This window comes from Hemicordylus capensis, chromosome 6 (assembly GCF_027244095.1).
Source record: "Hemicordylus capensis ecotype Gifberg chromosome 6, rHemCap1.1.pri, whole genome shotgun sequence".
NCBI classification, from domain to species: Eukaryota; Metazoa; Chordata; class Lepidosauria; order Squamata; family Cordylidae; genus Hemicordylus; species Hemicordylus capensis.
Window position 1 is genome coordinate 45,872,525 of NC_069662.1, and position 14,215 is coordinate 45,886,739.

The 14,215-nt window shown below is 45.8% G+C and overlaps 1 protein-coding gene across 1 annotated transcript; it reads left to right on the forward strand.

Annotated features, from left to right (window-relative positions):
- The first annotated feature begins 3,028 nt into the window (after positions 1-3,028).
- LOC128331660 (keratin, type I cytoskeletal 14-like) lies at positions 3,029-14,212 on the forward strand. Its single transcript, XM_053265341.1, has 8 exons — positions 3,029-3,711; positions 6,414-6,496; positions 6,649-6,805; positions 7,693-7,854; positions 7,948-8,073; positions 11,781-12,001; positions 12,624-12,658; positions 13,940-14,212. The coding sequence occupies exons 1-8, from the start codon at positions 3,118-3,120 to the stop codon at positions 14,035-14,037; spliced, it is 1,476 nt and encodes a 491-aa protein (XP_053121316.1). The 5' UTR covers positions 3,029-3,117; the 3' UTR covers positions 14,038-14,212.
- Positions 14,213-14,215: the final 3 nt, after the last annotated feature.

Genomic DNA, 14,215 nt, shown 5'->3' on the forward strand with positions numbered 1-14,215 from the left:
ACCCAGAATTATCTACTCTGATTGGCGACAATTCTTCCTTCTCAGACAGAGGAGTTCTCTTGCCCTTCTACCCAATATCCTTTAAAGGGAGATGACAGAGATCAAGCATGGGATCTTATGCATGCAAGCATGTGCTTTTCCATTGAGCTTATGGCATTGGAAAAAGCAAGAGATATGAAATCTACCAAGCCAGAGGTTACCGGTTCGAATCCCTGCTGGTATGTTTCCCAGACTATGGGAAACACCTATATCGGGCTACAGCGATATAGGGATATGCTGAATGACATCATCTCATACTGCCCAGGAGATGGCAATGGTAAACCCCTCCTGTATTCTACCAAAGACAACCACAGGGCTCTGTGGGCGCCAGGAGTCGACACCAACTCAACAGCACACTTTACTTTTTGCACATACCAGCAGCCAACCAGACACTTGTGTGCCCATTTTCACGGCATGTTTTACACACTTTGCCTGATGTTAAAAGTAGGAATGCAGGAAGCTGCCTAATTCTGAGCTAGAGCATTGGTCCATCTAGCTCAGTACTGTCTACTATGACTGGCAGCAGCAATCCTGCATCTTAGAGAGGGATTTCTCCCAATTCTACCTGGAGATGCCGGGCCCTGAATCTGGGACCTTCGGCATGCTAAGTAGATGCTCTACTGCTGAGCTATGGCTCCTTTCCAAAGTAGTTTGGGAGCAGCTACTTTTGAACAGGAATGAACACAACTTCCTGGTTCTACTCTGAGAAGTTTTGGCTGAGTGCAGGATAGTTCCATTGTACTTTAACAAAACTCCAGAATCAATTGCAGAATCCAGTCTCGTATATTCACTATTCATTGATGAGAACGATGTACCCTTCTCAGGGACACTTGACTCCACTCTTATTATATATATTCCAGTATAGAGACTGGGCATTGAAAACAGATGTAAAGCTGAGACCATTTAAACGGAGGCAAATTAAATTATTATTTAATTAATCTACTATTAATTAAAAAACATCAGGGCTAAACACTTTACATATCACATGTAGTTTGGCCCCAAGGAAGCCTGAAATACCAATTTTAGGACAAAAAGAAGTCACCAGCATATGAAAAATAGAGACATTTTAATGTATTAGTTTCATTTCTCATATTTCCATACCACCCCAATAAAAATGTCTCTAAGCAGTTTACATTACTATAAGACAAACAGAAAAGCAATTAAAACAATCAACCAATTAAAAAATATATAGCAATTTAAAAACCACCAAAGGCTGGATTAAAACATGTGTTTTTAGGACTCTTTAAAGAGGCTTCCAATTTCTACAGATAGCACATACCACAGTGAGGAACAGCTATGGAAAAGGCCCAATCACAAGTTGCTGCCAGATGAACCGGTGGCAGCTGGAGACAGACCTCTCCAGATAACCTTACCAAGTGGCAGGGATTAGGGATGTGCGAATGGGTTCGACGTCGAACTGGTTCGGTTCAACAGTTTGGGGCCGGACTGAACCATCCCCTGTTCGGTCTGGCCCCAGACCAAAACACCCCCCACCCCGACTGTTGGGGGGAGGGGGTTTCGAGAATTTTTGTTTTTTGTTTTTGGTAGTTGGGAGCGATGGCCATTTCGGACACCACCACGCATGCGCAAATGGCCTCTGGGTCATGCCAGGCCTCACAGGGGCCATTTGCACATGTGCGTCCATGCGCAAATGGCTGCCGTGCCGAGCTACAGAGGCCTGAATGGGTCAAAGAACTGGCCAAACCAGTCAGAGGCGGTGAGAAAGGAGGCCGGCAGGGGCAGGGTGAAACCTCCGTGGACCCCACCGCTGCCTCAACAACCTGGAAAAGGTGTAGAAAGATAGACAGACAGACAGATAGATAGATAGATAGATAGATAGATAGATAGATAGATAGATAGATAGAGAAAATCGCGAACCCCCCTGGATCGGACCGAACTCAACCGGGGAGGGGATTCAAGGGGTTCAAAGGGGTGCCGGACTGAATTGGTCCGATCAGGTTTGAGTTGGGTTTGGACTCGAACTGAACCGGGCCAGCCAGTTCCGTGCACATCTCTAGCAGAGATTGTGCCACAGAAGACACTCTCTCAGGTAACCAGCAGGGTTACCTGTAATAGGGATTCCCAGATGTTGTTGACTATAACTCCCCTAACCCCTAACCAAAGGCTATTGCAGCTGGGGAAGCTGAGAGTTACTGTTAACAGCATCTGGGAATCCCTGTTATGGGGAACACTGGTAACAAGCTCTAAACTGTTTAAGGAAGGGGTGTCAAACTGAGGCCTTCCAGCTGTTGGCCTACAGCTCCCATCATTCCCGGTAGCAAGAGATGTTGGGAGTTGTAGGCCAGCAATAGTTGGAGTGGCGCAGTTTGACAGTCACCCTTGGTTTAGGGTTTTAAACACAGCACTGTATTTCTTCTGGAAACATATTGGTGACTTTTAATCTCAAAGTGCTCTGTGAAGCTGGAAAACATGCAGGATCTCCTCTGTGTAAATGGATCTCTTGGCTTATTGTGAGATGCCGTGGCCGTGGGAATCAGCAGTCAATCATGGAAGTGCCTACCATGCAGAAATGTATGATTTGTGAAACAGGCTTCTGAAACTTCATATTTGCATCTTCCACCTGCAGCAGACTTCTAAGGAATTCAGAGTTTTGACTCAGGGCTTGTTCATTAAAAAACCTTTTGTGTCGTAATGATATTTCCCCCGAGACTTCCAGCTTGCTAGCTCTCATTGTCTCTCCCTGGATACGTTTCACATAAGAAAATACAGCAATCTTATATAGTACCCTTGAGCAATAATAGCTCTTCTGTTTCTGAATCACACCTGAGTGTTCACTTGGGAACAAAGTGGGAAACACAAAACCCGCCCTTTGCAGGGCAAAGTGTATCTGCTGGAATGTGAAATAGAGCTGGGGAGACAAATGATGGTTGTGGAAGTTGGCTTGGATGTTAATGATGATGAAAGTCACGGGGAATTCAAGGAAGAGAAAAAGTCTTTGCCATAGCAACGCCTCCACAACCACCATCTGGGAGATAAAAGGAGCACTGAACGAGAGAGAGCTCTTAGTTTTCTCAGCCTTTCAGGACGTAGTGAGGAAGTCTCTAGTTTCCTAACATCATGACCACCACCACCAGGCAATACACCTCCTCCTCCTCCATGAGGGGGCCTGTGGGTTTCAGTGGGGGCTCTTCGCGGTTTTCCTCCTCCCATCTTGGAGGGGGCTACAGAGCACCCAGCATCCATGGTGGAGCCGGTGGCCTCTCTGTCTCTTCCACTCGCTACGTCTCTGGAGTAGGCAGTGCCCTTGGTGGTGGCTATGGGGGCAGCTACTCTAGCAGTGTGGGTGGCGGCTTTGGTGGTGGCGGCTTTGGTGGTGCCATTGGTAGCAGCTTTGGTGGCGGCTATGGTGGCATTGGTAGTGGCATTGGTGGCGGCTTTGGTAGCGGCTTTGGTGGCATTGGTAGTGGCATTGGTGGTGGCTTTGGAGGTGGCTTTGTTGCTGGCGGTGATGGGATCTTGGGTGGGGGAGAAAAGGAGACCATGCAGAACCTGAATGACCGTCTGGCGAACTACCTGGATAAGGTGCGGCAGCTGGAGGATGCCAACTCGGAGCTGGAGATTAAGATCAAGGAGTGGTACAAGAAGCAGGGACCCGGCCCAGACCGTGACTACAGCCATTATTTCAGGACCATTGAGGACCTGCGTAGCAAGGTACGGCAAGGTGGCATCAAGGTGGTCCATTGGAGGGGACACTCTAGCAAGCTGACTATAACAGGCCATACACAGAGGCAGTTATCAAGGTTGGGGAGTAAAGTTTTCTTCACTAGAATAGACATTTCAGATTCAGTTTTCAAAAGTGACTTTCACTAAGTCACTTGAATTTTGATCCCAAGCAAATCATGAAGGCACCTTAATTCAATTCTAAATTTTCAGGTGGAAAGGATAATCAAGTGAAGGGAGAGACCAGGGTAACATGGGTGAGAGTGAGCAAATTAGTTGCACAGACCTAAGTTTTAGTTTGGCTGATTATGACAAAATGAGCAAAGGGTGCTCATGAGTCTGGAGTAATCATTAGGCTATGGATGCTATAGTGTAGTCACTTAGCCAGACTGTTGCCCCTTCTGTGGTGAAACTATCTGGGATTTCCCTAGTTTGGGACACCTATTTCTCTCTGGCATGGGAGCTCCTTTAAGACTGTGATGCCCCAAGACATAGTGTGGTTCCTGAGGTGGAAAATCCAAATTGCACCCTCATATTTCACTAACACAGGGCAAAAATCCCCTGAGATGTTTTCCTGTGCAATCCCTAGCAAAACACTTTTGGAACCTTGGAGGTGGTGGGAGCCACTTTGGAGCAAGGAAATGGGGGAGGGGGGGAAGGGTTAACCCCCTCCACTGCCATTTCTTCATTATAGATTTTCTCCTCCCAGCACGGCTCATGTTTAAAAACCTTCTTGGTAATATGTAGTAGGCCCCTGAATATCAGACCTCCTGTCTCTAGATGAAACAAAAACATATATTGATTTTAATGGTATATATCATCATGTGCATCTACTGCTGCACATTTATTCATCCAATTATTTTAAGTTTTATACACAGCTCCTTAACTCTTCTGGCTCAAGTTGTCAAAGTGACCAGAAATACACGAGTCTGGCTGGTTGTCAAGTTGTAAAGTGACCAGAAAAGGGAGCCAGTGGGGTGTAGTGGTTAGAGTGCTGGACTAGGACCAGGGAGACCCGAGTTCAAATCCCCATTCAGCCATGAGACTTGCTGGGTGACTCTGGGCCAGTCACTTCTCTCTCAGCCTAACCTACTTCACAGGGTTGTTGTGAGGAGAAACTAAAGTATGTAGTACACCACTCTGGGCTCTTTGGAGGATGAGCGGGATATAAATGTAATAAAATAAAATAAACCACCCTCTCGGAATGGTGCTGAACATGATTACTGCTGCTACTATGAATATTTATATACCTGCTAATTCTGCAAATCAGCCTCCTGTAAAGGCACAGGTGCAGGAGTTGGTAAAAAAGTTGGCAACCCATTGTGGCCAAGTGAGCAATTGTGTGCACTGCACTTTCCAAAAGGTTTTATTAAACATTTCTCTAGAGTGTTTAATAAAAGTCCTTTACAACTGTTTTGTCATTCATTCTAGCGGCAATGTTATTTTGTAGATAGAAGTTGCAGGAGGCTGAGAGACGATGGTGGTGGGTTGAAGGCCATTCCATGGTCAGTGTTCATGGCTGAAGAGAAATTTGAACTCAGGGCTCCCATGTGCAAGACCAAGTCAATATTCAATGTAATGGACCACACTGGCTACAAACAGATTTGCACATCTTTCCCTATTCCTTAAAAACACTGTGCAAGAAGCATCTGGTGTATATATCCCTGTGGCATGTTTGAGTAAGCTTAGGGCCAACCTTAACATCAAGTAGCCCAAGGTGGCTTCTTAGGACAGCAATCTGTAACTGGAAGTGCTTTTGTAGCAACTGCCAATTAAGTAAAAACATTGGTATATAAGAACATAAGAACAGCCCTGCTGGATCAGGCCCAAGGCCCATCTACTCCAGCATCCTGTTTCACACAGTGGCCCACCAGATGCCTCCAGGGAGCCCATAGGCAAGAGGTATGTGCATGTTCTCTCTCCCGCTGTTGCTCCCCTGCAACTGGTATTGAGAGGCATCGTGCCTCTGAGGCTGGAGTTGGCCCACAGTCATCAGACTAGTAACTGTTGATAGACCTGTCCACCATGCATTTGTCTAAGCCGCTTTGAACCATCCAAGCTGGTGGCCATCACCACATCCTATGGCAAATAATTCCATAGATTAATTATGTGCTGTGTGAAAAATTACTTCTTGTTGGTCCTAAATTTCCCAACCTTCAGTTTCATGGGGTGACCTCTGGTTTATTGTTGTAAGAGAAGGAGAAAAATTTATCTCTGTCTACCGTCTCCACTCCATGCATAATTTTATACATTTCAAACATGTCTCCCCTTAGTCGCCTCTTTTCCAAGATAAAGAGCCCCAGATGCTGTAGCCTAGCCTCGTAAGGAAGGTGCTCCAGGCCCCTGATCATTTTGGTTGCCCTTTTCTGCACCTTTTCCAGTTCTACAATATCCTTCTTAAGATATGGAGACCAAAGCTGTATGCAGTACTCCGGATGTGGCCGCACCATAGTTTTGTATAAGGGCATTATAATATTAGCATTTTTTATTTTCAGCCCCCTTCCTAATGATTCCTAGCATGCAATATGATAGTGGGGGAAGAACCAGAGCTATTTGAAATGACATCCCAAAGGTACTCTGCACATGCTCAGGAAAACAAATGTCTGTCTTGCACCCGTTTGCAAATTAGATACAGAACAATTTGAGGGGGAAAATATTTGTATTCAGCTCATACATTTCTACCTTCCATGCAGATTCTTGCTGCCTCTGTTCAGAATGCCAGCATCCTTTTGCAGCTTGACAATGCTAAGTTGACTGCTGATGACTTCAGAACCAAGTAAGTCTAAGTCCAGTTTTATCTCCCCGTGGATAATGGCTCTCGTTTGCCTGGCTCTCTTCTGCAAAGCCATCACCAAAACATGGAAGCAGTTTGCTGGATGGCCTTTCACATGTTTTCCCTTTCCTCCTTTTGTTCTATTGCAAAAATAGGCTTGAGACAGAGCATGCACTGCGCATGAGTGTTGAAGCTGACATCAATGGCTTGCGCAGAGTCTTGGATGAATTAACTCTGGCCAGATCTGACAATGAAATGCAGTTGGAAAATCTGAAGGAGGAGCTGGCTTACCTGAAGAAGAACCATGAGGAGGTGAGGACCTCCAAATGCCAGCATTAAAGAGGGATGCACATTCTTAAAATGGGGAGCATAGTCATACGGCTGGCTTATACTTGGTGAACTAAACACATGTTAGTTTTTTCTCATGAGTTTGCATATGTTGAACTGAATAGCCCAGCATAGCTTCCAAGAGTGACACTATGACGTGTCCTTGAAAATGTGTCAAGCACACGTTTGTTAAGATTGTGATCTGAAAATGAATATTCCTCAAGATCCTCTTGTGTTTCAGATTGTGATCTGAAAATGAATATTCCACAAGACCATCGCACCTGGGCCTGATTCATACATGCACATATACAACACTTAATGTGTCAACTCTTGATTGCTGTACACTTGTTTACAGCAGTGAACTCATGATTCATGTACTCATGATTCCACCGAACATCATTGTGTTTGAAGAGACACGAAAGTTGTGTCTGTTGTATGTGCAGTTCACACGTGCAAGTTACTACTGGATGCAATAATCAAGTATTGAACATGCATGTGTGAACGAGTCTAGATTCACTTTTGCATGTAAAATATGGTTGTGTGAATCCAACCTAGTTCAGGTCCAATGAAGATTGTTCAAAGGTTTGGAAGTAGGCAGGTAACTGATGGGAAGTGCCTTTCTATAAACTGAAATATAGCCCTTACAGACAACAGGGAGACTGCATCAACTGCTCTTTACTATTTCACACCCACTGTAGCTAGAACAACGATCTGTGAAAGTATGATTGCAACATAGGGTTAGTTTCCCAATGATCTACATGTTGAACCATGACCAATCTATTTACTAAAAATATTTGTAAATGGGAAGAATATTCCTACCCTTTGTTGCTAATGAAATCAAATGACCTTTCTTTTGTACCTCTTTGTCCCAGGAAATGAGTGTCTTCCGAAGCCAACTGGGTGGAGAAATCACAGTTGAAATGGACGCTGCTCCAGGGGTGGACCTGACCAAGATCCTGTCGGAGATGCGTGAGCAGTATGAATGCATGGCAGAGAAGAACCGCAAAGAGGCTGAGCAGTGGTTCCTCAGTAAGGTGCGCCTTCCTTCGGCTGAATGGATGTTCCAGAAAGAATTCTTAGTGCTCGGATGTGTATGCAGCTAATGTGTGGTTTCTCTTCCCTTGCAGACTGAGGAGCTGCATCAAGAAGTTGCCATCAATACAGAGCAGCTAAGTAGCGGCAAGTCCGAGATAACGGAACTCAGACGCACCTTCCAAAACTTGGAGATAGAGCTGCAGTCCCAACTCAGCTTGGTACAAGAATTTTCCATTCTTATTTTCCCTTTTCGCTCTTATTATTGTTTTTCTCATTGTCCCTCACCAACTCCCAATTACGAAGTGCGTTTACATCCCACCACTGAATCTGCTTTGCCGAGAATCCAAATGGGACCTCATTGCTTCCCTGAGTGGCTCTGTTTTTCTAACCATTGCATAATGGTACATTTTGATCATTCTATTAACATGCATTAATAAGAGTCCTTCTGTTTCTTTTAAGTCAGTGGTTTTCAGATTTTGCGGGGCTTTTCAGGAGATTATAGAGGGCTCCTTTATGAGAAGACCAGTAATGCTGGACAAGATTCCCAGAAAGTCCCTTGTCCACCACCACATTCCCCCTACAGTGGGAAGCTGCAGGGGACTGTCAGGTGTGTCCCAGGTAGCACATACACTCAGTTGACATGAGGCAATGGTGAGGCCCAGCAGGTCTGTCTGGTTCCCTGCGTTAACAGAGTATGTGCACTAGAACTTGACCCAGAATCCTCTGCCATACATGGGGGTTCTGTGGCCGTGAAACCAATGTGGAAAGTGTCCCCGGAAGGTTGAATGTTTGAAGACCACTGATGTGGTTGGTGTTCCTTTCCTCCTCTCCAGCACCTTAACATCTGCTGAAAATGAATTTTTCAGAAGACCATAACATAACACCTGGGCCTGGTTCACACATGCACATACAAGGTTTAGTTTGCCTGTACTTGATTACTGTGGACTTGCTTAGAGCAATGAAATGCGTGAACTGACTCTATTGAATATAACTGTGTTTTAAGATGAAAATGAAAATTCTGTCTTGTTAAATTTGCAATGGCCTATTCACCCATGCAAATTACTACTGGGTGGGGAATACAGCCAAGGGCAAAGAAGAGTTTTATTTATTTCAAGACATTAAATGTCAATAGAGCTTCAGCACTAAATCTCTACTTTAGTATATGCCTAGAAGCTCTAAGTTCAGCTGCCCCAACCCACCAGGTAGGAACTGGTAGGAGAATCTTCATTTCCTTAAGTGATGCCAGCTTCCGAGATCAGGTTAGAGTAGGGGTCTCCAGCCTTAGGAACATGGGAACATAGGAAGCTGCCTTCTACTGAGTCAGACTATTTGTCCATCTAGCTCAGTATTGTCTACACAAACTGGCAGTGGCTTCTCCAAGGTTGTAGGCAGGAGTCTCTCTCAGCCCTGTCTTGGAGATGCAGGTGCTCTTCCCAGAGTAGCCCCATCCCCTAAGGGGAATATCTTACAATACTCATACATGTCTCCCATTCATATGCACACCAGTGTTGTGAGCAGGCTGCAGCTCCCTCCCTCCGAGAGAGAGAGGGAGCACACAGCCCCTCCCAACTTAGCTAACAGAGGCTACCCCTGGTTTGGTTCTGAGGACATGGAGCAATCGGGAGGGAAGGGGGAGAAGAGACATCCCACACATGACTGTAGTTTTATAACTTTCATTAAGGCAAATTGTTACAACTAAGCAATTAAGTACGCAAGCAAAATCAATCAATTAGTTTTCTTCCCCAACGTAGTGTAGTGTTCTCCGTGACAGTAAAAAGCATTTTCCCTCACTAGAAATGGATAGCAGTTGAATCATTTTCTCTCTCTCTAGCAATGAAGTGTGTGTGTGTGTGTGTGTGTGTGTGTGTGTGTGTGTGTGTGTGTGTGAGATCTCGTAGCTGTTCTGTAGCTAAGACACAACATTTTGGCAGTTTTGATTCCAAGCAGAGAGAGAAGAAAGCAGAAGTCCAAGCGTGAGAAAGAGGAGGAGGAAGGGAGAGGAAGGAGCAGAGAAAGGAGGGGGCTTCCCATTCTGGCCTCGGGCCAACAGTCGGGGGTGAATGAGCTGAGAGGAGGGATGGGGGAGGACGGGTTGAAGCAAGTACGCTGTCTTACTGGCAGCTGACATGCTCAAGGAGAGACAAAGACTTTTCTGGGGAACTGAAGGGGGACGGAAAGAGATCCATAGGACATGAGGGTGGGAGTTGGGCAGGGCTGCTAGTTTAGAAGATGCTGGGCTGAAGGCACAACTGCAAGTATAATTACCGGGTCTTGTAGGCCAGCGTTGGTTGGAGATTCAGGAATGCAGTTCTTGGGTGATCTGGCAGGGTGATTGAATGTGCTGGAATGGAAGTCCCTCCAGTCTTAGAGACCGGGGCAATTCCAGCAATCTGCTGGGCATGAGTTGCCTTTACAAGATAGGGACTACATGCTACCCCTCCCATGGAGTGAGATCATGCCTTCCCTTCCCTGTGTGTGTGTGTGAGGCCTCTTTATACCTTCTTCTGGGACTGTTATCCATATCTCACATCAGAAAGAGCCATATCATTTCTCTCTGTGTCTCCAGTTTGATATAAACAACTCCAGTTTTCCCCTCCCGGACTCTCTGACCATATTTGGTCCAGGAGTCTACCATTCTTGGGGTACGTATCCGGCACTTGTTTACTGACTCAGATGGAGCTGTTTCCCTTTTGGTGTTCTCAAAACATTCCTGTTTCCATCCAGATTGACAGGCTTGTGGTCGTTTCAGAGTAGGGTCGGCACCTTTCAGTCCAGAGGAATAGGTTAAGAGATAGCTTGTAAAGAGGTTCAGCAGCTAATTGTGTGAATATAATGTACCCCTAAAATATGTAGGTACTGATGTGTGGCTTCCTAAGACCTTCTAAATATTATTACTCTTAGCAAATTTCAAGCTGGTTCCCATGATTACTCTTGGCATAGTGCAATGCACAAACAGTATCAGAGCAGGGAGGGGCGAGTCTTCCCCTCTTGTCGGGCCTTGACTACAGAATAAACGATTCCACTCAGTTACTTTGGCTCAGCAGAACCAAAGTTCACACTCCAGTTTCTTGCAAAACAGCAATCCCAGATACAGGCCTAAGCTTAGCCTTTTGGCTGGTCCCAATCCCACCAGTATGTTCGCCACACCAGGACAGACCCTGCTTAGCAAAGGGGACAATTCATGCTTGCTGCCACAAAACCAGCCTTGGGTCCCCAGATGTTATGGGACTACAACTCCCAGAATCACCAGCCTCAATGGCTGAACATCAGCCTCAAAGGCCGAACAACATTTGGGGACCCAACATCTGGGGAATACCTGCATTAGGAGATGCCCTTCTGGGAATTCTGAGTGAGGCTGGGACCTGGTCTAGTAAGTTCCTCAGATGGGGAGTTGGGGGGGGGCTGTGTTTGCTCAGGCCTCAGGCCTGTTTCAATTATAGAATGGGGTGCAGCTCCCACAAGCAGTCCTTGAGGCAGGCAGGCAGTATGAAACCTTTCTGGATTGGCCACAAATACTAGCATTGTGGCCGACTGTATTTGCTTGTCCAACAGAGCAGTGCATTTTCTTTGCTGCACTTCAGGCTCAGATCAGATCTTGAGCTGGACAGAACCCCTCTGGGCAAAGGATTGGGCATGGCCACCTGTCGTCCAGGCTCTGTTTTGAAAAAAGGTTCCACTCTCAGACTCACTCCTTTTCTTCATTCATTGGGGTGCACTGGAACAAGTTTGGGATAAATGAAATCCGATGGAATCTTTTGTGCTAATTCCATGAGACAGCTGCATTTGCCCCAGGACTTGAGATATTTCATGGCATCCGTACTGCTAAGAGCCCTGCCCCCCACCCCACCCCATCCTCACATGGTGGATATAAAGCTTTCCCTAGAATGTGGAACCTGCTTCCCTTACCCCAATTCTCTTTCCCCAGAAATCAGCACTAGAGGGCACCTTGGCAGAGACAGAAGCCCGCTATGGCACCCAGCTTGCCCAGCTCCAGGCTATGATCACCAGTGTGGAGGAGCAGCTGGCCGAGTTGAGGTGTGACATGGAGCGCCAGAACCACGAATACATGATCCTCCTGGACGTCAAGACCCGCCTGGAACAGGAGATCGCCACCTACCGTCGCCTGCTGGAGGGAGAAGAAACCCAGTACGTAAAAGGGGTTGTTGTAATATGAAGTGGGTAACAAAGGGATGGGCTCAGTTGCAAGAGGTCTCTGAGAGTTAAATAGACTTGGTTCCCTGGCAGATATCTAGGAGGAGGCCTCTCAATGGAACTGCTAAGGAATTGTGAAGGATTGCTGTTCTAGCTCTTTCCTCCTATCCACCACTTCTGGGCATTGTCAGTGCATTGTGTGTCAGTGGCTATTGAGATTGCAGTCAACAGACAGCGCTGCCTTTGTGCAATGCTCTAGGTTGGTCTACTGCCAAAAGCAAGAAGTCCTGTGCCCAGCCCTACACACGGCTTAGCTTCTTCCTCAATGCTGTTGATTACGGTACTGAGCTATAGGAGAGTCTCTTTTAAATAAGCATAATATATTCCAATGCCCTGTAGGCTTACTTTAGGAGAAGTAAGCCTCTGAAGATTTCCTGTAGGCTTACTTACATTTCATAACAAAATGATTTTAAAAAATAATCAGGCTCAGTGCCGTATCATTGCTTCCTTTCTGTTGGGGATTAGTGCCTTCGCTTTTCATCTCTGCACCTACTTCAGTGCACCTGAACGTGACTGCTCTTGTTTCTAATTCCACCATCTTTTTCTTTTCATACAGCATTTCTTCCCAGTATGCAACGTATGGCAAAGAGGGTAAGGATCTCTTGGATCTTTGTTATTAATTTACTCTCATGCATGAGCCTGTAAGATTCAATTTTGGGGGAGATCTCTTTGTTTTATATTGCTGAGAATCTATTGAACCATGCGAACGTGGAAGATAAGCATTCATTGAGGTCATTCACAATCAAAAACTGTGTTCTACCTGTGTTTGGGAGCTGGGTGTGCTCCCAATTTTTAGTTGTGTGAAAGCAAGGTAGGAGGAAAAGCCACCCAGGTTTTCCTCATACCTTGCTTTCACACAATCATTTCTACCCACATTTTTCTCCTACCTTGCTTCCCACATCTGAAAATTGGGAGCAGACGCAGCTCCCAAACCCGGGTAGAACACAGTTTCCAATTATGTGAATGACCTCAATATGTCAGCTTACTGTTAATAGACAGGCAAATAGCCCTAACTATTCAGTAAGGAGCCCAGTAGCTAATAGGCACGAACCAGGTTGATAAGAGCTGCAATCTTATTTGGGAGTAAATTCCATTGAGAGGAAAGCAACTTTCTTTTGAATAAGCATACTTAGAGCTGCACTGTAAGTCATTGGCCTTCACCTGGTGGGTCATAATAACAACTGAGTTGTGCTCCAACCTACAGGGGTCCCACCACATGTCTGTCTGTCTCTCTCTCTCTTTTAAGAAATGGGAAAAGATGGTGTGGAAAAAGTTGATATAGGGAAATTTCTCTCTCACACACATAACACTAGCACCACAGGGGTCATCCCATGAAACTGATTGCCAAGAAATTTAGGACCGACAAAAGGAAGAACCTTTTCACACAATGTATAACCAACCGTTGGAATTCTCTGCCATGGGATGTGATGATGGCCACTGGCTTGGATGGCTTTAAAAGGGGCTTAGACAAATTCATGGAGGACAGGTCTATCAATGGCTAGTCTGAGGGCTATAGGCCACCTCCAGCCTCAGAGGCAAGATGCCTCTAAATACCATTTGCAGGGGAGTAGCAGTAGGAGAGAGGGCAAGTCCTCAGCACTTGCCTGTGGGCTTCCAGAGGTATCTGGTGGTCCACTGTGTGAAACAGGATGCTGGACTAGATGGGTTTTGACACTGATCCAGCAGGGCTGTTCTTATGTTCTTTTGGAGGGATAAAAGGTATAAGAAGAGAAATACAGACATATACGGTGAAATATTCAAAGTGTGTCCTGTGTTACACAGACTGGAGTTTAAGATGGGTCCCTGATCTGAAATGGCTGAAGAAAAGGACAAGGAACATTTCACATTTTTTCTTGTCCTCTCCCTTTGTAGGACCCACAACCACTCGTCAAGTCCGCACAATTGTTGAGGAAGTCCAAGATGGAAAGGTGATCTCATCCCGTGAACAGGTCCATGTCTCTGGGCGTTAAACCTGCAAGCTGTCCTACCTGGCTTAGGCACCTTTGGACATGCCAACCTTTGGTTTCATTTGTGAAGTCCTCTGGTTTTTACTTCCCTGGTGCCTTCCCTACTGTCCACAGTTTGAGCCTTGCATGATTGCATCCACATGGCTCTAATAAAGCTTTTTCATTTCATTCAAGCAAACTG

Coding starts and splice junctions, on each gene's coding strand:
- LOC128331660 (XM_053265341.1), top strand. CDS start 3,118: ATGACCACCACCACCAGGCAATACACCTCCTCCTCCTCCATGAGGGGG. Junction 7,855..7,947: donor AGCAGTGGTTCCTCAGTAAG/GTGCGCCTTCCT, acceptor CTTCCCTTGCAG/ACTGAGGAGCTGCATCAAGA. Junction 12,002..12,623: donor CTGGAGGGAGAAGAAACCCA/GTACGTAAAAGG, acceptor CTTTTCATACAG/CATTTCTTCCCAGTATGCAA.